Consider the following 25,289-nt stretch of genomic DNA (forward strand, 5'->3'; position numbering starts at 1 on the left):
TAAAATATTTGATGTTTTCAGAAACGTAATTAAAAAATAATTTTATTGATAAAACTAAATTTTATTTTCCACAAAAATTCTCCAATTTTTAATTTGTCTAGAAAGTAAGTGCTAATATGATTAAAAATATATATATATATTAGTTAAGTTATTTGTTATATCAATTTTTAATCCGTATTCAAAAACCAATGATTAGTTAACGAATAATAATTCATTTATTTTCAATTATGATTCACAAAAAATATCCGCATCGATTGACTATCACTATCGCGTAAAAAAATTGATAAATAAAAAATACTTTCCTACAGACACTCTTCCAGAATTTCTTCACTTTTAAATATTGATTTTGTAACCTTTGTATAATTGCAATAACTTTTTTTTTATTTATGCGAGTAACGACTACTTAAATATATTGAATAAAATAAATAATTTATCGTTAATTGTTAGATACATGAGGCGTGGTGCCTTTTGTATCTAACTAATAACAGTAGTAAGAAATTTTACAAACTGAAAACAAAAGGCACACGACGCCAGTCTTCATCGCAGTAATTAAAACATTATAATTGCTTATGTGGGTCAAGATTATCTGTACACAATCTCTACAAGTTATTGCAGAAGCGCCTCTAATACTTCATTTTTGTATTAAAAAGAGTGGATTGATGTGTTTGGAGAATCCTATGATAAGGATTTTTATGCCATGTAATCCCGTTAGGCCTGACTTATACACTGTATGAGTCATAACTGGCGAACGCTACATTTTTACAATAAATGTTTTAAAACAGGAATTTGGTCTGTAAGTACATGCCAAGTGGTCCATTATTTACCGACTACATGTATATATAGCCATCAACATGAAAAGTAGAAACATAACATTTTATTATTTTCAATGTTTGAAATGGTAATTTTCTTTGGTAAAAAATATTTAATCTATTTAGGCAATCTAGAAAAAATCCCGAGACCCAAACCGATTACAAAGAAAACTTCCGCAAGAAAACATAATTAAACAGAGAATTAGGTTCAATATAGGAGGTTAAGTCAACTGGTAATACTTATCTGGGCAATGAAGTCTGCGTTCTAAAGGGATCAATTTTAAATTTTAGTTATATATATTTATAAATTTTTACATTAAATGTTTTGTTTGCTGATATACTTTATTACATACCATCAGTACACCGGATAGGATATGTCATCGAAAATTTTAAAAACAAACTCTTTCTTAAGTATCAGATTTTTTTCATTACCTGCATTACATATTGCATACCATTAATCTCGGTCATGCCATCTGTCCATATGAACCATTATTTCCAATTTCACCTTCTCAGGTGATGAACATCCTAAAACACTGTAAAAACTATCTTATAAACTGATACCCATATTTACAAAATACGTACTGGATCTGTACCTAATAGTTTTATTTGAACATTTTTGATATATAAAACATCCTGTAAACTAGTTCAGAACATGTATGTATGTATGTAATAGTTTTACGACTTAAACGGTATAATAGATTAAAATCTATATTACGACATGTTTATGCTTGCATGTAGCAAGATGTTTGCAATCGATGCGCTATCTCACATTCCACACGAAATTATTACCTTTACTACAAAATAAACACATAAATACATATAATAAATACTTTTTTAAATGTTTTAATAGTTGTTTTAATAATTCAAACTAAATCAAATTATGTACTTTATTTAATTAGGTTTATAAAAACACTTTAGAATCATATTACAATTTAATGAAATGTTAAACTACCTTCGGTTCGTAATTGGCATATAATCAAATCACGTATATACTGTATCTTTAGTGCATATTTTTATTAAATTTCACTTCATATCAATTTATCGACTGTATATAATTGGTTTGCATTGTGAACTATTTTTCCATTTGTTAGGAAAACATTGCCATAGTTACCATTGTATCAGAAAACACAATCGACTACAATCTAACAATGATATAAAAACCTACAATTTGTTCTACGCATAACTCTTTTGATCTATGTTCTTAATAATGATTAAATATTATTCATGATCATTTATTATTTCGTTTACCTAAAACAATTATAAAATAAAGTTTTCCCTTAAAACGATGTTATTATTCAGTTGATTGTTTCGTTGGTCTGAAGGGCCTGGGTGCAAAATTGGAACAATTTCAGTACTTTTCTGGAGTCTGGATGTTGGCGGGATTATTATGAGAGGAGGAGAAAGTTAGAAGAACATCAAGATTATTGTTATCGATAGCTAGTGAAAAAAACATAGCTCAGTTTAATACGAAAAAATAGAATAAGTACACCTATTTTATACTGTTTTAGATAAATTCGAAACATATCTACATATATAGTTATATGGTTTTTGCGATTGGAATTTGTATAAACATCGAAGAAGCTTAGGTACGGGTAGTTTAAAACAATTTCCTTAATCAATAATAACAGCTTGTGTATGCTAGGCAAAGTACTAAAATGTACTATACTATATGTTACCTACTCAAATCAAAACAATAATTAGTTAACGAAGACGCAAGACTTATTGTAAAGATACAGCAACGCGTTGATGACACAATTACCTTGGCCGGGCGTAACCTCGTGGGAAGTAACTGAGGTTGCAACCAAATGATCAGTATCTTCCTTCCCACTACGATTACTTTAGTAACCACAATGCCATGAACGTATTCGAAGGCGGTAAGTAGGCTATTGAAATTAAAAATCGATTCCTACTTTTATTGAATTATAAATAATTTCACATTTGTTTATTTAATGAATTCAATTGATGTTGCCTAGCTATTTGTTATCTATAAGTTGAAATTAGACTAGATTAATCGCTTTAAAGTCATATTAATAATAGGTTAAGGCACCTGACTGTATAAGTTGACAGAGTAATTGCTGGCATGCAATTATTTATTGATCTATTTGGGCCATCAATCGTTAAGATAAGTGAAGATTAAATTATCAAGATACATACACATTAACAATAAAGTATTTATAAATAGTAATGATTTTTTATAATATATTAAATTTACACTTACAAAATTTAAAAAGTTTATTAAGACTAAATTAATAAATAAATCTTATTATTCATTAAATTAATACTTTTTTTGAAAAAAAAAAACGCCTAGATTTAGGCTCGGGTTGCATCACAGGACATTAATTATTGTGAAAAACAGCATTGTAAATCTGTTTATTTAAATAGAGCAATTATGCGAGTTTCTTGCGGTTCCTTCTCGCTGGAGACTGCTTTCCGAAACGGTGGTAGTGTTTAATTATTTAAAAACGCTTAATTGTGAGATTTATGTGAATAAATTGATTTAATTTGATTTAGCTATAAAATAATATTTTTATTGAAGTAACAATTCAACTGAATACAATCAGAATCCAATACAATCCAATCCAATACAATCAGATACCTATATTAAGTTAATATATTTTATAATCATATCTTAAAATCGCAGTTCAGTCATATAGTCATATAGTGACTCGTCAGAAACTTTCCGCTTTCAACCACGAACGTAATCTAATCATGATTATTATAACTGGCATCCGTTAGTATAAAAACTAAATGGTTATTAGCAGTGAGACAAAACGACTAGAACTTATTAGAGTTACAACACTTAAAAGATGGAAGACACCCGCTTCTAAAACTATCTTATTATACTAGTTTCGGAGACTAATAAAATTATATATTACAAAAATTCTACGCTGTCTGTATAGACACCTACTTATATATTTCATTTATTATATTCTCTTTACACAAAACCTCTTGTACGAAACGTCGAACATTTCACGAAACATTAACTTTAAAGGCCGTTTTGTGGCCTATATAATATTTAAAAAATTCATTAACAACTCAAAAAGTGAATTAATTTAAGAATTTGTAAAGTTTTATGCTTTACGTCATTATAATGTGAGAAAAGTAGGTTTAATGGTGATATCACGAGCATCATTTTTCCTTCCAACAAAACATAAAATTCTGAATTCGTTTCGCACAGTACAGAATACGAAAAGGTTAAGAATTTGCCCGTTATTTTACGGTAACCATGGCTATTACCAGCTCAAGCATTATCTAAAATTTCTCAGTGACCAAAATGTTTTTTTGTACTCTAGTTCTCAATTAGTCATTGTGGTACATATATACAAAATATTAGTCATTCTTTTGATATCTTTGATCAGCTTTTACAGACTTACGATCTTATTATAAGTTTAATTTAAATATATTCACAAATAAAATGTTACACTTTGAATATTATTGAAATACTTTTTGTAAAAGTAGGCAATATTTTAAAAGCAATTGTATATTGTCACTCAATTGAAAACTTACGTTTATATTCACATCTTTTATATACACATGTTTTACGAATTCAATAAATATATTCAATAATAAATTCGAAAAGATAAGTTCCAGCTTCTTGTCTCTCTTCCATGTTCTGTTTCAAAATCCATTTCCCAATAAATTGCAGTTTCTCGGTAACCATTTTTAATGAGTCGAGCGACGAACGACGAGTTGTCCACAGCGCCCTATAATTTCTCATTTCAGAGCAATCGTTAAAAGGCCTACAATTTACTGACCGTAATCAGCCCGTTCTAGTCTAACTGTAACATGTGTAACTGTACCTAAGTAAGCCGAACACAGTTGTTTGTTAAATTGCATAATAGACATTATTCACGGTACTTATATTTAAGAGTTACAACCGGTTACTCTGTAAAGGAACATGCATTATAAATATACATAATAAAAAAAAAAAAACATTTTACACGATATATTTTCATGTTATTGTGTTAAATATGCGTTATATTATTAAACATAAATAAAAAAAGAAACCGATATATGACAAAGGTAAATAAACATTAGACCATTAGAACATTGACTTATCGCAAAACTTTGTTTTTACAACTGAAAGTAAAAGTTGTTTTCTGCAAATGTTTTGTTTTGTTTCACTTTTAACAACTTATTTTCGTCATAAGCTTAGGTTGCAGAGCGAATTCTCTGTCACGTTGATTCGAAAGTTGAAAGGGGGACGACGACGCGCCTCATCAAGCAAGCAGCTTAGCATAGGTGAGAGAAAAGTAACCTTGATACGAGCGAAGAGTGAAGAAAGCGTCCGGAACATTGCCAATGTCAATTATATGGAATTCGAACATACACGTAAATATTCCTTGGAGTCTTGAGCGTTGGATGAATATAAATCACCTTATTTATTAAACGATGTCCGGATTGAGGTTTTATTTGGAACAACCGTATTATCCACGATATTATTACCCATAAATTGTCTTAATACAAGTAAACAAAAGAAACATTACTTGTTTGTAAAGTAAAATCAAATTTTCGCCACTACCCTTGGGAGCTAAGACATTATGTATCTTTTGCCTGTAGTTACACTGGCTCACTCACTGCTATTTGACAGTAGAATATCTGATGAGTGGGTGGTTAATACCCAGGCGGAATTCTACAAGCAACTCATTATTTTTAAAAAAAATATTCAAAGTTCAAATTTCTAACTAATAGAACGATGATGGTACACTTATAACAAAAAACTTGTGATCAGAGATTGCCTGCAGAGGTAAATGCGATCAATTTATTACACCCATTGTTTTGAACAATGATCAGGCTTTTGTCACAATCTTTTACTTAACTTTGATTGATAAAGTTTTATTTTATATATACATATAAGTACATCCTTTCATATATGTATATTATTGTCTAAAAATATATCTGAGAAATTTTATTGCTTATAATTAAGTTTTAATTAACAGCTTCATATAAAATGTCTTCCATATTTTATAACTGTGAAAATATCAAAGAAATTTTATATCAATAATAAGGTTTTATATAAAAATTAGTTTAATCCTTTAGTGATCAGACGCAGCGGCCTTAAGTGATAAAAAATGCAGTTGAATTCGAGCACATTCAGTCGTTTTTACGGTACATTGATTTCAGTTTTTGCACGTTTTGCGGTGTTCGTTTATTCAACGCTTTCTTCAATTTTACGATTTACCAAATTTCTCATACTATCACATCTCTGGGCATGACTCAACATTTACGATTTTTTTATTATAGTTGAACTAAAAAAACAAGGCAAAGATTCAAAATAAACTGACAGATTTAAAGCGTAATTAAGTTAATATGACTGAAATGCTTAAATTAAATAATATTTTATTTAATATTTGTAGATATATATATATGATAACTATGCCTAAACGTACTGTAATTATTTCTTAAAAAAAAACATTCGTTGTGCGATTACTTGGTTAAAAATTTATTGTATTAGTCGATACAAGGTTGATCCGATCATCTTGCAATTAAATCTTTAATTCTAGTTCCGAGATGATGGTTATATGATTCAAGCAAGCATATTACTAATTGATTAATTGTAACTTAAGCAATTCAATATAAAATATGATATCTTTTACAGTTTAGCTATAAGCCGAATCAGATAAAATTGGGTTGATAGTAAATTAAAAAAGGTTAAAATTTTACCTAAATAACATTCTTTTAAATTGTAACGCAAAGTTCGTTAAAACAAAATCGAGGTAAATATAAAAAAAAATTTAAATTAATGATTACAAATTATCCATCAAACGGATTCTAATACGAACAATTCAATTTAAGGAATATATCCCTTCAATTAATTATCATTTTTATTGGTACAGATAAGCCGGATTAATAACACATATTAAGGCTAATCATTTGAGTTACATTGGTTCTTTCTTTCTCGGTACCTAATCATTACCAACAAACCTTAAAAAAAGTATATTATCAAGTAAGTTAACCTTTGTCATATTCATCATAGAAATATTAAGTTGCACAATACTACGAGGAGCAACCTTCGGCTTATATTTGCATAATATCTTTTAAGCATTTTTACTCAATAAAATAGTACGGGGCGAGATGTTGTGCTGTGTAACGGGCCTGTGTCACTTTTCTCCGCACAACAGGGCACAGGGTTGTAAGACTTCTGCGCGGCATATTTAACGGCTAATCAAGCCACGTAATTCCACCTCGTATCATTAACCAAACATCTCAACTTACTCAATTAATATACATCTCTATACGTCTCATCTGAAGTAAACACAACTCATTTAATGGAGATATTCAATATAGAGTTTTTATTTTAAAAATCATTTAGTTTTAAAACTTCTTAATTAAAGTGACATTTATAACACTATGAAATAAAGATTCCCATGAAAAGTGATATAAAAGTCAAGTTCTAAGTAGAGTATGTGATGAGGATATCTACTCAGACGGGATTGCACGAGGTCCTACAACAATGTAAATATTGTTAGTAGATGATCGCTAAAAACAAATAAATAGTAATAACAAGGAAAATATTTTAATCGAGGCCAAGGACTGCGCTCAAAAGTGAAATACTCTTCACTATGAAAAATACAATTATATTATTTATGATAAGATCTCGCACACATTAACGAATGCAGTCAAAAAGTGTTATACTTTAATAGCAGTTCGTCTGCTAGTAATGTATAAACTAGAGCAAATATAATGATATAAGTGAAGTAACGGTCGCTTGTGCATTCCTTTATAACGGATGCTAAGGCCAATTCATGAGCTTGCTGTTTTGACGGACGTTTATCGGATATGAAGTGGGGCTCTGTTTTTTTTTTTTTACTAATATTAGACAACATCACATACATTGCTCTGATCTCAATGTAAGTAGCTAAAGCACTTGTGTTATGGAAAATCAGAAGTAACGACGGTACCACAAACACTAAGACCCAAGACAACATAGAAAACTAAACTTTTTCTACATCAACTCGGCCGGGAAACGAGCCCGGGACCTCGAAGTGGCGTACCCATGAAAACCGGTGTACACACTACTCGACCACGCAGGTCGTCGTCGTCTTCTGTTTAATCGACTTCCAAAGGAAAGGTTATTTTTTTTTTTAAATATAGTTTATATAAAAAAAATTATTTTTAAGTATAGAAATATAGTTTTAAATATAGCCTTAAGTTTTAAAATCGTATGTGATAGGTATACATACATTAGATACAGCCGGGAAAAAATACTATTTTTTTAACTTTAGTGAAATTATATGTAATATGTGCCAACACTTCTGTTATTTGTTAGTTAAAAAAACAACCTATATTTTCCAACTTTATTAAAACATTTTCGACCTTAAATAATTAAAATTTTACTTTATAAATAAACTGAATGAAAGTCGGTCTTCCACGAGTAACAAACACGACTAATTTGACAGCTCTAACGAATCGAATTGTTGTTACCCGAATTATGGAGTACCTAGTGTTTAAAATAATGCAATTCGTCTGAGAACTGAATTAAGTGGGTCTCATTGCCTCTCGATTTAGTAAATACCGTTGGATTTACAGTTGCAATGAGATAAATAAAAATATGCGGGTAACTAATTAATGTGGCAATTTTATCAAATTTCTAGAAATTACAATTGGAAATAAGTATAGAAAGTTCATAGTGGATTTTATGAAACATTATTATAATATTTAGAAGGTCACCTTTAAAGTATGTGTAAACCCATCAGAACATGACTTATAATACAAAAGCGAAACAGTATGAATCGGACATAAACACTAATCATTTGTGGATCTTCCAGATAATGTTTTTAAACAATGGCGGTCGTTCCGTCTGGTTGCAACTCTTGCGCAGCAATGTTGCGCGTGCCTAGGACGAGTTGCGACATCTATGAATTAGTGTAAATGAGTGGCTAATGTATTATCGAAGGGTATGAGCTTATACTAGTCTCATCATTTTATAACAGAAACTCAGGCGAGGAAATAGTAATAAAGATTTATCAATACGATACAGAACCTATCATCTTCCTTCCACCTTCCTTCATTTTGTAATTTATTACTTAGTAAATACGGTATTCGTCAAGTCGTCGTCAATTTTATTTTTAGCGATAGCCATGAGTTTAACAACCACCAAGGTATTGATATGGTATGCTTAATTAGTACTAAATAACCATTTACAATTTGGTTATATATGTTTCATTCGCATCATTGTCACTTCTTCTTTGGCTTACGTCACAAATCAAATAACAAACGGAACCAAAATGTTAATAAGCCCACAACTGACAAATGGCTGCTAGAAAAACGCCTCCTCTTCTCTTGAGATGAAGATTTGGAACGCGGATGGTTCAGTATCATTTGTAATAATTTGTACACAAATAATTGGGAAAACTATTCGCTAACCCATAGCGTTCAATCTAACAGCGCGGCCCTGTCACAGTTTCGTTTACCCGTGGAGGTCAAATCCAACAAACGAGTATAAAATTAATTGTACCATGAATTAATAATGCTATCAAATTGTTTTATGGACTATTGTCAGTAAAATGAAGTTGCAAATGGTGTGAGCTTAGTTTGAATAAATAAATAGAGAGTTTAATGTCCATATACGTTTGCTCGTGGGAATCAAATTCTATAACGATGAAACTAAATGCCTCAACCATTAAGTCCGTATAATTGAATCTTCCATAACATCAATTGAGTTATGTAAACTGGAAAACTCCCTTTAAAAAATTTAACTGCCGTCACCTTCGGAAGGACAAACTGGTAGTCTAAGTTCAAAACGGCGAATAACACGTTTCTGCAAAAAGCTTTTTATTCTTTTTCTTATTATTAAAATTATGGTATCGACGTTCAGAATTTTATATTTAGAACTTTAGTTTCGCGCGGAGCGAAATCTTTTTTCTAAAACACTATATTTTCTGAAATTCTTAGTGTTCGTAAAAGTAAAACCTATATGATTTCTAATTTTTTATGATTATATTTATATTCATTAATGATAAATTACACTGTTGATTGGTGGTTTTTTTTTCTTCAAATTTAAACGGAAAAAGATAAATGAAATCTGCACAATTGGCGAATGTAACAAGTAATATTCAGCAAAACCGGAATAGAGAACTTCTTCCCTTTTTTTAATTATTAGGCTTTGGTTTTTGATAAGAGTCGAGGATCGACAGTTTATTTGTATTGTCTAGTATATAAATCATGAACCTGCTAATTTTATAATTGAAAGATAGTCAAGCAAAGGGGCAAATTTTATGCTCACAGACCTCATATTAAAGTAAATGCATGCAGAGTCATTTTTTACATTTTAAATGCACCCACAACTTTATGTATCTGGCGACTGTAATACCCTCTGTTGCTATTATGGGTTGTAAACTTAAATCATGATAACACTAAAATAAAGATCATGATGATGGGTAATTATAATTATATAAGTGTAATAAGGATGAGGTCCCCCCTGACTGATTTCGTTAATGGCCGCCATTGTTATGAGATATTATAATACACATTGGACAAGCGTGTGCACAAAAATAGCTGCACTCTGTGTACCTTCAATTTTATATTATGATGGGACGGAAATTCGACAGGAGCAGAAAGTACCGGCGCAAGTCCAACATTATTTCGAAAAAAAAAATACAAATATTTACTGGGCCGTCCCATTCTTGGACCTTAGACATCAGGATACTGAAGCTTAATTAACTAGAAACGAACGAGTCCTACCCGTTTCTTTGATATTAAAGTAGATACAAAAATGTGTAATTTATTGGATTATCCTTTTGTGTTTTTTTTTAGTTTAGTCTTAAATGTCACAAACCAACAGCGGTAAACCTTATATCTCCGTGCAGCGTGACGTTGTGGTAAAAGTGTAGATACTTGTAAGATCTAGATTCTGTTTTTAGAAATTGGTGTAATCAAAAAATTAATACCGAGCACGAATATAAATAATTCATAATGTCTCCGACATACGTATCTTAAATAATACACGAATACATACAGCCGAAGCTTTGGAGGCGTGTGATGATGGATTTTGAAATTTTGAAACGCCCGGATGGAGGGGCCGCACCATCCGCAGCGATGAAGACTTAGGAATCGAAATTCTGGTCATAATTATTGTACTTTTGAGTTTGAAACCACACTCGGTATTAAAACCTTTTAGTGTGAGCGATGTCGGAAAAAAGCAGACTTCTCCTGCAACAATGGTTTTCGAATATTTACTCATTTATCTCATGGTATGGCTGTATGCGAAAAACGATCGATATTTCTTCAATTCGATGTTGAAAATAAAAAAATGCGGTTATTGAGAATGGATATTATATAATTAAATATGTTCTTTAAATTTTTAATAATAGCGGTGGAATCCGCGCCGTCGAGTTTTAAGCGCAGTAATATTCAACAAAGCAAAGTAACATCCGATTCCTATCAGCTTTTCGAAAACTACTAGTACAATAACAAAAGGGCATTTAGATGTTATTATCCTTTATCTTTTTACTTCGAGCAGTCTCGACCTTCCGACTGATATCTAGTAAATATTCACTAAAGTCTAGTGAAATAAATTACTAGATACATGAAACAACACAACAAATAAAAAAAACACTGTAGATAAGGTACACACGTAAGTTTCAATACCTTAATTAAATCGAGAAAGAGCAAACATTACAAACAGTATGGCTAATACATAAGTCGCTAAACATGTCAAATTACAACGATTGCCCAATTTTAATGCACATCCAATCGACCATAAAAAGGGTGTCCCTCCCGTGTAATGTTTTGAATTAGCATATTTTATAGCGGTTGCATAGAACGGAAGTTTATAGCTATATATATATTGACAGCTTCCTGCCGGTGACCAATACATTCCACTGATTATTTCATTTAAAATATTGATCAGTAAATTTTAATAATAATCAAAGCATTGCAAAGTAAAGAATATCAGCAAAATATGACAGTGAAATAAGCAGTATTTAAGAAATTCAAAACATATACATACATATATAGTTCCTACTTACCATTCCTGTATTACAGGTGTACAATGAACACTTTAAAAATACAAATAACAATTCCAACTCTTTTCAAATTTTACATTATTATTAAAAGATTAATACAAATTGATTTCAATTGCGCCCGCCATGTCGAAGTTATTTACACAAGGATTCTTTTATTGGAAACCAATTTAAATAAAACAAAATTATATATGTACTGATCAAAATCAAAAAAATACCTAGTCTACAAATAATGACAGCATGGAACGATGGCAGGAATGTTACCACTATTTCCGCATTGAAATGCAATTCCAATTGTCTTGGCAAAAAACCAAGTACCCCTCATTTCGCCGAGTCCAATACAAGTTTTTTAACAGCAAAGATACATTTTACATGAAACATTAATTTTTACCGAGTCGTAAATATTATATTCAATTTATCATCGAGTTTATTTTTCATGGGACGACTATTCTACGCCTAATTTTTAATATTAACATATTACACCTGTGACCTCTATAATTCACAAACAATGTATCGATTACGCAAGGTTTCGCTGGACATAGGACGGTTGCCTTCACGCTTATCGGTCGTTTGTAGGACACGAACCTAGGCCATATTGCATGACGTAATAAAGTGTCAATATATTAAGGCTTTTAAGAAAACGTAAACATCGCATATATAATACAGTATAATACATACACAATGTAGAAGAGAAACACTGATCATTTTAGAAGTTTCTAAAGCTATGTCGAAAATAAACAACTGTAAGACGAGAAAAGCCAAACAAACAAAATTTGACTGCAAATTGATTCGGTATCATTGGTCGCGAGCTTGATTCATCTATGATATTCAGTATGGATTTGCGAAAAAAAACGGTGTTTTAAACATTTACGAAATTTGAAGTAAAATTAAAGTGGATATAAGTAGTTAAGTGTTATAGTGTTGTATTATAAATAAAGATATATTAATCATAAACTCTTAGTAGTGCACATTATATAGCTGAGTTATTAGCAAATCGCAATAAATACGTATATTTAAGGTTTTGTTTATCTTTATTCCTACTTCGATTGGAATAGGCTATAGATACAATATAATGATATCCAAACCAATTTAAAACAGTAACTACTAACTTTGTTGCTGGTTCATTTCGATATAATTTTCGTTTAATTAATCTTTTTTGACGTTTTATTAAAATTCATCGTTATTCGATTTTTTTTAAATCGTTGGTAACACATTCAATGTTCTAAAAGAGGTTGTGTAGTTTTTATCCCATCAGCATATTTTACACGCATTAATCCTTACGCGTTTATTTCGACAAAGTATGTAAATTGGAACGCAAAATTATTATAATGGCAACCTCGTTCGTGTTGGCTTGATTTTCACTAAAAGAGATACTAAGATGAATGATTGATGGATGCGCTTTTCGAAAATTACCTTGGTCGGTTCCGAATTAAGATTGATTCAGTATTTTATATAAGTGAACGTTCAATGCAGGTTTAAATTGCATTTAAGTGTATTTTACAATCCACAAAGTGATAGACGCGTAAAAAACGATGTAACTTCCGGCCTCACACCTCACGCGATAATCCCGTACTGGATGGAAATAATAAATTATTCATCTAACGTAAAAATACAGATACGTAATCCGATTATAATTCCATGTTACTTAACAGTTCCGGAGTTTTTTCACAATATTATAAAAATAGTTTTATTTCTTATAATAGTGCTCGTTTTAATGTTAATTTTAATGATAAAAATTAATAACAATATAAACGATGTATTATTAATTTTAATTCCTCATATAAAAAAGTCCGTTTTTGACTGGGTTATTTTTAATTTTATCCCTTTTAATTTAATTAAATAAGTATGTCAAAAAGGCATGTCTTACAAAAATAATTAAATTATTTACATAATTCTGTCTTAAGCCACACCTCATGTTGAACGGGCGGTGCATATCGAATTGCAAACTACACATCAGCTACGCTTACATAAAGTAATCAGATGTTGCATTAAAGCATTGCTTCTATCTAATGCAATACTAATGTTTCGACAACTATATAAACTTTAGCATCACATAGACCAAGCCGAAGCTGAGAGCGAGTGCGGACATCAGTGTTGACACCACAAGGAGTGAAACTAATATTTTTTTAATTATAAATCGCCCAAGTAATGAACAAACCACACAACTTCCGCTATCTGATTGGAATACCTTTGTGATATAACAAAATCATTTGCAATACACAGACAAAGCTTACTGCCTTGTCAAAGATTAGTTGACTCACATCGTTGTTCATCATCATTGTTATTTTTTAAGGCTTTCGGATTTTTTTGGAAGGACTGACAATTTGTTGTAGTAGTTCATCAAAGTTCGTGCGTTCATCCGTGAAACCCAAGTGACATTGGATTATTAGATTGGTTCGACAATTCTGATGGTTTCTATTATGCGATTAGTTGCAATATCTTGTTTTTATACACAATTTGGGCCCGTTACTCATGTTATGATTACGACTTGCTCGCTTACACCCTGTTACCTGCACCTGCTCCCCAATGGACCGCAAACAGTTTATTTTTTGGTTAATAAAATTCGTGATCGAAATAGACAGGCAGATATTTTCAATTAAAACTTTAATTTAAACTTTTTCCGTCAATAATTAATTATTAGCAGCCTGACTTTAAAAAATTGGTAACGCTTCCGTACCTCGGAAAGCACGAAGACCCTGAACACACTCCGGTCGTATCGGATTATGTACGTTTTCTGACACACTTGTGTCCTATAATATCCCTTACTAATCATCGTTGAGAATAACCGCCGTCACAGGACATTGTCGATGTTATAATTATCATCAGCTCCAACATTCAATGTACAAATATAAGTAATATTTGTACATTTAATGTGCTTCTCAATTATCAATATTTTGTTACAAATATACGATGTCGGTTTAACTACTAGCTAACTACTAGCATAATCAGAATAGAACTATCACTGGAAATATCAGGGCTCTACGTACTAAAAAGAAAATATAATATATTAGGCCAGTATGATCTGACTAATTCATGAGTCATACATGTTAAAGTTTTATTTTTATATAGATTTTAATGTATATCAAAATCTGGTCTATAAATTTGCGTAAAACAAGCATATACAAGTATAATCAAGAAACATAGAACAATGTTTAAATTCATAATTTACGTACAAAAAATGCATGTAACGGAAGGCTACTAGGTAACATGATACACGTATTTCTCATGAACTCGGCCATAAAATAAAGGTCTATCTATGAGAACGTTACAGTCGTAAACCTAGAAACCAATGTCTGAATACTTTGTTACACTTTATAAACTCTACTAGCAATGACGGTCACGTGCTAACATCCGTAAAACATTTAGTTATCATTATTTTTTAAATCAAAATATACTTTACAAGCACTTCTGTACCGCCATTTTACAAAACTATTTTAAGTGAAGCTACTACCGTTTCGGAATGTAGATTCTACCGAGAAAATCGACAAGAAAGTCCGTAGTTCCTCTGTTAGTTGACATAACTTTGTATTGCAAATGTTGGAATGATATATTATATACATATATAACTATATATGTATATAATATATCCTGCCTGGAAGTCAACAAGTACTCGTATTAGTTCCACGCTTTTTTATCATCTATAATTCTATAGATATAAATCTTGTAATGAATAATATGCTTTTTTTATTAAATTATCATTCATCATTTTACAAATGATTTAAATTTATGAATCGGCAAAGCTAAAAATATCTGCGGGATTTCATTATAAAAACGGATACCTTGCCCCATGAAGGATTTATTTATTATTTACTCTGTGGAGTCAGAAACTTCTTGTACATATATTATTTGCGTATATACCGTGAGTATTCCTTCTTTGTTACAAACATCCCGAAACCTTCAAGATTATAAATAGACCGGACTGCTCTCTTTTTAAAATATAAAAAAGTTTCAATATATATAGCGTAACCCAAATGTAATATGCCATATTCCTTGTATTGTAACAATATTAGTTTATTGTTATTTGTTACAAAAATATCTCGGAGCAACAACCTTACTTAGTGAGTCATTATTATTGTTAAGTATTTTTTATAGTTTGGTGTAGTGTGTTTATTGTAGAAATAGAACATTTTTTAAAACATATTCACATTAAAATAGTTATTGTTCAAGAAGGAGTTCTCAATTGCAGTTATACTCCTTGATTGTCTAACTCGTTGGTCTAGAGGCTAGATATAAGAATTATAATCCTGTCATCCTGGTTTTATTATCCCAGATCGGTTCCATTAATCGGTTTTTCTGTTTTAAAATTCTCAGTAATAGCCCGTTGTCTTGGAATTGCATGTGTCTATACCCGTAATCGGAAAGTTAGTAAAGCCATTGATCCTGCGTCTAAACTCTTTGCGGTTGATTCGGACTTGCTGTCCCATCGGATTATGATGAGAAGGTGAGAGAGAGCCTTTATTAGCGGACACATTTGTGCACTATAATAAGTTCTGGGTTGTTGGCTAGTCTCCCTTGAGATTGGTAGCCGTGGCCTTAACCAGTCAAGACGACATCGTCATCATCACTACCTGATACATGAATCTATAAAGTGAAATATATATTTAAAGGAAGTATTAAATTTTCGTGAATAGCTTTTATCGGACTAGTATGTACTAGCATTAATAGTAGGTAGGTAAGTACAATCAATTTTCGAGTTTTAATCACAAAAGTTTCCAGTAAAATTAAAGTACATAAATATTTGATATCCAACTACTAATTGCTGTTTAAATTGTAAGAATATTATATTTCAATTTTTTTTTTAGATTTTACAACATAAAATAGTGCAAAATCAAAATAATTACATTTTAAACAGGCATTTTAAAATAGGCCTTTTACGATAATGAAGAAGAGTAACGTGCACGCAGTACGCAAGTGCACTATAGTGAACGTGATGTTCGTATCTATTATTGTAGATTCGATAAGCTTTAGTTATTGTATAATATATATATGTGTATTTATTAATTGCAGTTATGGGTTGCAACTTTATAAAAATATAGATATATCACCATATATTTTTCTTATATTTATATTATATTTTTTGCTACAAAATAATAACTTGGAACAATAAAATCCTTATTTTGATCGTAATAAAAAAAATTGCCAATTCAATATTTAGATTGCATTCTATAGATTTTTTTTCTACGAAAATGACAATAAGCAGATATTTTTTAACAAAATCCTTTTAAAAAAAGTCCTATCAGAAACTTTATGGCAAATTAAACTTTAAAAATATATTCTCCATACTCTATAAAAATAGTTTTATTTTTTAATTTAATAAAATAATAAAAACTTAATAAGTAAGTACCTATTCTAAAGTTTAAAAAACATTTTATATTATCCTCGTAGGCGACGCTCGGATGGATCTGTTACAAGACTGATTCATCACATCCTGAGGTCGTTACCATCTGCTATTGTTTAAGGTTTTTTTCTTAATGCAGCCTTTCCTTAGAACTTAAATGACCTAACCGGATGCGACTAAAGCTTCAAGATAAAAATAATATGAATAAATATTATTTTAATAACAAAAACTTTTTTTAAACAACTTATCTTAATTACGCTTTTGTATATTATATATACATATGTATAATTAATTTTAAATACTTTTATGTCTGTAATTAGGGAGTACATAGATAAATAATTTATTTTTTTCAACAAAGAAAATAATATATTTAATTTGTAACTGTTGAAACTGTGTCACTAAGTTAATTAGCGAAAATATTATAATTATTTAAATTATACTTTTATAGTGATCTTAATTTTATTTGATGTCTGCAAAAATATTATCTAGTGATTTAAAATACATTTTGCTTGTTGTGATAATATACTTATGCTTATAAGCTATGCTTTCAAGTGTTTCGGTGTTACAGATATTTGATAACGTTGTCATCTTTCTAACATCTAAAAACACCCATTAATAGCCTCTCAGACCACCTACACAAATACGAGAATATGTGTACCGTCAACTTACTTGGTAAAATACCGGCCAACGGGACTCCGAAGCGCACTACACTACACACCATAAAACACTTATCACAAAGAAGCAGTTCAACAGTTGACACAACAACACCTAATTGTTAAAATTATATGTATATTTCGAATAACTTCGTTCGTTTATTATCGCAGTTCGTTAAATCTATGGGTTCAGTATTTCTTTGCTTATACTAAACTGACAGACTACAGCGCAGGGACGACCGCACTCCTACTGAACTGTCAGTGACACTGCGCATTATACCTTCTCTTTCTAACATTGCTAAGATTTGTACGGCAAAAAGAGTAAGCTAATCCTTGGAATGTGTGAACATAACTTAGTAGTAGATATAGCCTTCTCAACTTTGTGTAGCCTTCTTTAACGAGAGAAAAAGAAACAAACAATGATTCAACTTATAGGCTTTGACTGTATATGTGTGAGTACGATGTGTTGTGTAGAAATTGTATACAAAAATGAGGCTTTCATTATTAAGGGTTAGCTATTTTATATTTTTTTTAAATCAAACTCTATTGGTAAAATTACATGAACACAAGAACAAAGTTACATGTATGTAAAACGTTTGACTCTATTCCCTTCTATTCAGTGGATCAGATACTTTTCTCTCTGTCACATAGCAAAATAAACATTGTCGTGAGATTTGAGACTTGCTTGAATTTATGACAGTTTCTATCGAATTTTTTTCTATATTAATATATAGAATTTCATTGGTACTTATTAGAGCCTTTCTTAGTCGAGATGGCCCAGGTTTAGGCAAATCTTAAGCGATGATTGCGGATTGAAACCTAGGCAACTACCACTGATATTTTTCTTTCCGAAAATGTATCTCATGCTCTTCGATGAAGACAAACATCTTAAGAAAATCTCCATGTTTCTGATGGAAATTTGTCACATGTGTATCTACCAAAGTTCCTTAGAGCAGCGTGGCGGACTAAGCTCCAAACCAAATATTCTCATTTGCCTAGCCTAGTGTGGCGTGATTTTTATAATTTATATATGAATTGCTTCCCTTTAAAAACACTTGTTCTTGGATTGGCAACGAAATTAAAACCTTATTTGATTAGAATAGAAAGCAAATTACCTTGCTCTTTATACAAAGTTAATGTCAAGTACAGTTAGTGAACAGAAGTTAGTAACGAGTAGAATTGGCAACGCCGCCAACGTTAGTTCAAGTTTGAAGTTGCCTACGTTAAGTTAGTTTGCGATAATATTTATAGTGGGAGGCTGTATTGTTTTGAAATGTGATTGTAATAATTTAAAGCACTTTGATCATTATTTCAAGATATATTATTATAATATTGAAGTGAAATTCTATAAACATGATCGGAAGTGACTACACATTGGAGTTGTGTAATGTTTTCCACTCGGGACAAGTAAGTGTATATACAGTATGTAGTGTAGGAGTAAAATAATATTTGTGTACATAAAAAAAAAATTATATAAACAATTTCTTATTAGAACAATAGCTTGTTTTTCTATAATTTAAATGATTATAAATAACTAATTTTGTATATTATTATTTATATATTAATGTTGGTATTTATAATATTGTCTAAAAATTGTTGTTATTATCTTAATTGTTACATTTAATGAAGTTTACCATCACTTTGCAATACACATTTGTCAAAATAATACATATATAAAGGTATTTATTTTTAGTTAAGTATACGATTCGTAGTCCGCACCCGTTGATGTCGATTGTATAGGATAAGAAAGGGATCTCGCAAATACACTTGGGTCTAAAATAAAAATTAGCTTAAATAGTATCACAACTGCTAATAATATAAAATATACCATTAATTGTTGATTTTTTTTACTTATTAATATTATAATATAAAAACAATGTATGAGTAAATATTTATATCCTTTTGAATTTATGTATATATCTAGTTGGCCCAGTTGATAGAACAAGTGGATCATGGGGCAAATCTACAATACATAATAATATGTAACATTCTCGGGAGGAAGTACCTTGTGTAGAAATATATCCAAAAACCTGCAGTGGAAAAGCATGGTGAAATAGTTCCATACATTAACCTCGAGATGACCATGAGATGAGGTCTTTGGCCAGTACTGGGACATCTTAGGATATTGTTAAATATCAAATTGTTTTCAATAGGTAGAGCCAGGTAGCTTCTTTCAACGCTTGACAGGCGGTGTGAAGACCGGCGTCATCCTTAAAGATGTTTCATTCATTACTCACAGTGGAGAAGTTACAGCTATTCTTGGTTCCAAAGGTAACCTAAACTATTAAATTGTTTCAACTAACTCGTCTCTCTTATAAAACATCTAGCTATTCTCACATTAAGCATTATCCATTAATGATTAAACTTTTTTAAATACTAAATTTTGATACAAAACCATGACACTTAGTGAATGAACTTTCCTTATGACTAGGTAGCGGTAAACGCGCTCTTCTGGACGTCATAAGCCGCCGAGTACCCTCCAAGGGACACATACTCCTTGAAGGAGTGCCATTGGAAGAGGAACAATTCAGAAGCACTTGTGCCTTGGTCCGACATTCCACTAAACTCCTTCCTGGCCTCAGTGTTCAACAGACCCTGGCATTGTCGCTAACTAAGGTACAATATGATCAAATATTAATGAAGAAATATTATAGTTTTAGATACCTATATGTAATAATTATGAAAAAATAAATAATATGATTAACATAATTTCAATAAGATTTCACGTGTTTCCCAACGTTTGTCCAACTTATTTATCAACTATTGGATTCGTGTTGGTTAAAAAAATATCCTATAGTAATTTCGAAAACGATATTAAAATATTCATCACTCTGGAATACAATAGCATTGTATGGCATCCACAATATGATGTTCATAACAATAGATTAGAAAATATTCAAAAACGCTTTCTTTACCATCTCTTTTTCAGCGATTTACAGGCTAAAAAACATCACGAGTTATAACGACAGACTTGAATATTAACACATGACCTCTTTTATTATATAATTCGTAGACATATCACAGCCCCCATACTCAAGTTAATGCTCCTTCTCGCATGCCTCGTATAAAGCATATAACTTATTTAATGTTCCTACATTACAAACTTAGGCCATAACCCTGCTGTTCCAAGGCTCTGTAGACAATATAACATACTTTCTAGGAATAATAATGACCTCGATATTCATCGTTACAATTTGTCCAAATTCAGTGTGTCTCACTAAACTTGTAACCTAACACAAAAAAAACGTTTAATTAATAAGCTTATTCTTAATTTTAAGTTATTTGATTTTACTGCTATGTATAATTTTTTCACTTTTTATCTTAATTGTATTTAACTTTTTTTTTTGTTTATGCTTCGTGGACGCTGGTCTCCTATAATTGAAAAAGCACACAACTTATAACCCTTATATTGTTTAAGTTTCAGAATATGTATTTAGTGTGTATCTTTTGTTGGAGACTCGTAAATTAAATAAGTAAATAAATAAATATACGTTATGACCACGTAAGCCTCAAACTTAATACATTTTAGTCGTTTCTCGTCTGTATCATACGAATAAATACATTGATGCTGACCTAACTTAAGTTAAATACTATTTTCACAGATTTCTGGATACTTAAAATCATCAAAAGTCAAACAAGTGATGGCGGATTTAGCTCTGTCTCAGGTAAAATCTTTATCTTAATTTATTCTATGGAGTATGGATTCTTGATAATATTTTTACTTAATACGAATATTGAATACTGTTATAAATTTATAACAGGTTGCCAACAAATGTGTAACAAGTTTAACGAAGAGCGAATATCGTCGGTTAGTAATTGGAGTTCAACTCATTCGAGACCCATGTAAGATATATCATCATCATCAAGAAGATATTTCTACTTTTTATCGGTTAAAATATCTTTACACTTCTTTTGATAAATACTTTATTATATGTTGAAAATAATTTCAGTAATTCTACTTCTCGACGAGCCGACCTGGGATTTGGATCCTTTAAACACATATTTGGTTATATCTATTCTGTCAAATACAGCCAAGAAATACGGTACTACTATTATACTCACCATGGAAAAACCTAGATCAGGTACATTAGTACTTAAATATTATAAGATAGATGAATAGAATATTATTTAATCTACAAGTAAATGAATTAAGGTTTATTAGAGATCGAATGTTATCTCAATTGTTTTTATTTAAATTTTGTCTTTTCCAGATGTTTTCCCTTTCTTAGATAGAGTGGTGTATTTGTGTCTCGGAGACGTGGTTTACGCGGGACCGACAAGAAACTTACTGGACTACTTTGGTAGCATCGGATTTCCTTGCCCACAGCTGGAGAACCCACTAATGTATTATTGTAAGAATTATTATTTTTGTCATCACATTTATTTATTTAATATTAAAATCTATATATAAAAATATCTAGGTACTTAGGTACAGTCTAGAGTCGTGACGACGACTAAACTATAAGTATGTTAGTTATAAGTTGAAAATTGGGAGATTCATTTACAAATAAATACGGCAGATTAGACTTCTGTTTGTACATACATATGTACATCGTACTCTTTTTTAAAACTGAATCCCCGAAGAATATTGAAGCTTCATTGGCTTGGTTGAAGTTTGTAATTTTTAAGTTAGATATCGAAATTGGAATTTCTGCTAAACTATCAAATGTTTTAAATATATCAGTTGAGTTGAATGAAAGTTCGTCATTTTTGTAGTTAAAATGAGGAAATTATATTATCTTTTTAGTATTTATTAGTTTTCAATTCAATTTCTCTCCGAGGAGGTTATAAAGAAAAAAAAAGTTAAACATTTGAGAAAGAATTTGAATCTTGAGTTGTTATGAATGAGAAATCAGGATACATAGCTAGTGAAATAGAAATTAATTTAATAAATATTTAATTGATATCGTATCGTATTCATATTTATGTTGTATATATAAATGGTATGTTTCCAGTATGCCTATCAACAGTAGACAGGCGTTCACGAGAACGCTTCATAGAGTCTAATCATCAGATAGCAGCTCTGGTGGAGAAGTTTAAGGTGGAAGGTCAAGCGATGATGCAGGGCAACCTTACTGAACACAGTCGGATTATTAACCCTAACAAAGTTCAGATGAACTACGGCAAGCCAGGTGGTGTGAGAGTGATATGGATGTTGTATTTGTAAGTTTCATTTATCACTATCAAGTTTAATTTGATCTAAATATAATATATGTAATAGATTGACTAATATTTTTGCAATAAGGTTTTAGTTGATAACAAGCAACATTGTTTTTTAGATTTGTGTATTTGTAATTATGTCTATAATTAAAGAAATATTGACGAAATATTTAATAGTTAAGTTAATATAAAATGTTAACACTTGACAATAGATACCATCATGTAGAAACGTAAATAAAAAAAATATGTTTCATTTTAGGAGAATGCTCGCATCAATTTTCAGTTTGAAGAAACACGGCTTGAAACAAATGTTTATGAGATTATTGAGCTTACCCATATATTTTCTAATTTTATGGATTTTTTACAACGAATCTAAGGTAAGACTAGTTAGTTTTACACAAGTTATTGTTCTACTTTTTAAAACTAATTGGCCAATCGTGAATGTTACAGGACTTTCAGCGAGCTTTTATTACGAAAAGTGGGCTTATCTTCAACGCCATGGTTGGAACGTACTTTATTAGTATTATGAACACTATCTGCTTATGTAAGTAAAATTTTCGAACACTAATTAAGCACTTGAAAATTCGGTGGTGCTTGACTGGGTTTTAAGCTCTTCTCGTACTGTCATAGTTTCGATTTCCACTACAAGCAATTATATCATAAATATATCTCATATATATATATATAAGATAATGAAGGTAAAATTATGAATAAATTCTGTAATAAAATGGTCTTGTGGTTTCAGACGGTCCGTACAGAACACGCTATTACCAGGAATCCCAGGAAGGTTTGTACAGCGGTGCCAGTCTCCTCCTCGCTTGGAATATCGTCTCGCTGCCCTTTTCATTTGTCACAACTTTCGCCTCCGCTGCTATTGTATATCCGTATGTAATATTTCCTATGTATATGAAGTATTATAAATACTGTTTATTTCCGCCGCTATAAGAATTTAAATTACAAGCATTTATTTTTGTTCACAGACCAAGCATTTTTCTTGTATTACTATACTACCTATACGTGTACTATACTATATTAACTATACGTGTAACGTTCAGTATAAGTAGAAATATTCGTTGGAAATTCGCTTATTGGTTTTTTTTAAATTAATATTATTTTTTAAAACAGAATCCTAGGTGACATATCTGAAAATCTTGACTATATATACTTCGCGCTGGTGCTCTGGTCGAGCTACATCTTTGCGGAGCAGCAAGCCATCGCCGTTATGATGTTCGTTAAAAATGGGCTCATTGCTGGCATTGTCAACATCTACATCTCCTGCATATACATCATGTTGGCGAGTGGAGTTTTAAGGTGATTGGAATCATCCATCGTTCGACATAAGTATTAAACGATTTGAAACAAAAAAATATTAGCTATACGTAGTAAAACTTGCCTTTATCTGCTTAATAGTGCTCAACTCGCAGTATTTATTAATCTATGATCACACGAGATCATACGAAACTTACAGGATAGAGATTTACTTACACATAGTATGATTAAGTAGATTACCATACCATCAATTAAAATTATAAACTTTACGGGATATATAATAATTGTAACTGATATATAAATGTCATTTTGTAATAAACAAATGATATAATAGAAGCCTTACTATAATATCAATTCTATATTTAAATGATTGAAGCATAAGTAAAAAATTGTTACAAGATCAAATATATCATCTTTTTCAGGTCATACAAAGGCTACGAAGAGTGGTTGTACTACCTGACCTACCTAACTCACACAAGATATGCATCGATTTTCCTACACAGAAATATCTTCAAGCAACCGATATTCAGTACTCTTCCTTACAGTGCTGAAGAAAACTGTACTGCAATCACTAATCTCATCCAAACTTCTTCCAACTTAAACAGTAATTCGAATGCCAACTGTAGATACCCAAATGGGAAGGCATTTTTAACAGAGAGATTTACTGCAAAGAATTTCGGTGGCGATATTTATCAGACTGGTGATTTCAACTTGGATTTTAATTTAGGAATTTCCTTTGCATTTTCTCTGGGCGTAATCATTTTTAATAAATTCTTGTATCTAATGCCCTTGCCTGGATACATTGTTGATAAATTTAGAGAATAGTTTTTTATGTTACTCAGTGTATTTTGTAAGTTAAATTAAAATCTTATGATGTTTAACTATTCTGCATGCGAGAATATAAATGAAATATAAGTATTATCAATGGCTTTGCCTTTTTGTATTAATAATATATATACTTCAATATTAAATATAATATATGCATAATTTTAATAAATATATTATAAAATTGAAATAAATTACAAAATAAAACAATTTGGTTGTTATTTTATTGTTTAAAATCAATACTTAAATAACTCACTGCAAGAAAATTTTG

General features: G+C 30.6%; 2 protein-coding genes across 2 annotated transcripts in view; one reads left to right on the plus strand and one right to left on the minus strand.

Annotated features, from left to right (window-relative positions):
* LOC125064097 (ATP-binding cassette sub-family G member 8) overlaps positions 1-18,013 on the minus strand; it is a 40,416-nt gene extending 22,403 nt beyond the window's left edge. The window contains exon 1 of the mRNA XM_047670886.1: positions 17,781-18,013. The gene's annotated coding sequence lies outside the window, so the exon portion shown is untranslated. The remainder of the gene's footprint in view (positions 1-17,780) is intronic.
* Positions 18,014-18,991: 978 nt separating this feature from the next.
* LOC125064239 (ATP-binding cassette sub-family G member 5) lies at positions 18,992-25,117 on the plus strand. The gene is made up of 13 exons (XM_047671189.1): positions 18,992-19,171; positions 19,918-20,035; positions 20,196-20,380; positions 21,367-21,429; positions 21,526-21,607; positions 21,715-21,846; positions 21,976-22,116; positions 22,720-22,927; positions 23,184-23,301; positions 23,375-23,468; positions 23,670-23,808; positions 24,050-24,235; positions 24,616-25,117. The coding sequence occupies exons 1-13, from the start codon at positions 19,118-19,120 to the stop codon at positions 25,016-25,018; spliced, it is 1,923 nt and encodes a 640-aa protein (XP_047527145.1). The 5' UTR covers positions 18,992-19,117; the 3' UTR covers positions 25,019-25,117.
* The last annotated feature ends 172 nt before the right edge of the window (positions 25,118-25,289 follow it).

Source organism: Vanessa atalanta, chromosome 5 (genome assembly GCF_905147765.1).
Source record: "Vanessa atalanta chromosome 5, ilVanAtal1.2, whole genome shotgun sequence".
NCBI lineage: Eukaryota > Metazoa > Arthropoda > Insecta > Lepidoptera > Nymphalidae > Vanessa > Vanessa atalanta.

Coding starts and splice junctions, on each gene's coding strand:
- LOC125064239 (XM_047671189.1), top strand. CDS start 19,118: ATGATCGGAAGTGACTACACATTGGAGTTGTGTAATGTTTTCCACTCG. Junction 23,809..24,049: donor TCCGCTGCTATTGTATATCC/GTATGTAATATT, acceptor TTTTTAAAACAG/AATCCTAGGTGACATATCTG. Junction 24,236..24,615: donor TTGGCGAGTGGAGTTTTAAG/GTGATTGGAATC, acceptor CATCTTTTTCAG/GTCATACAAAGGCTACGAAG.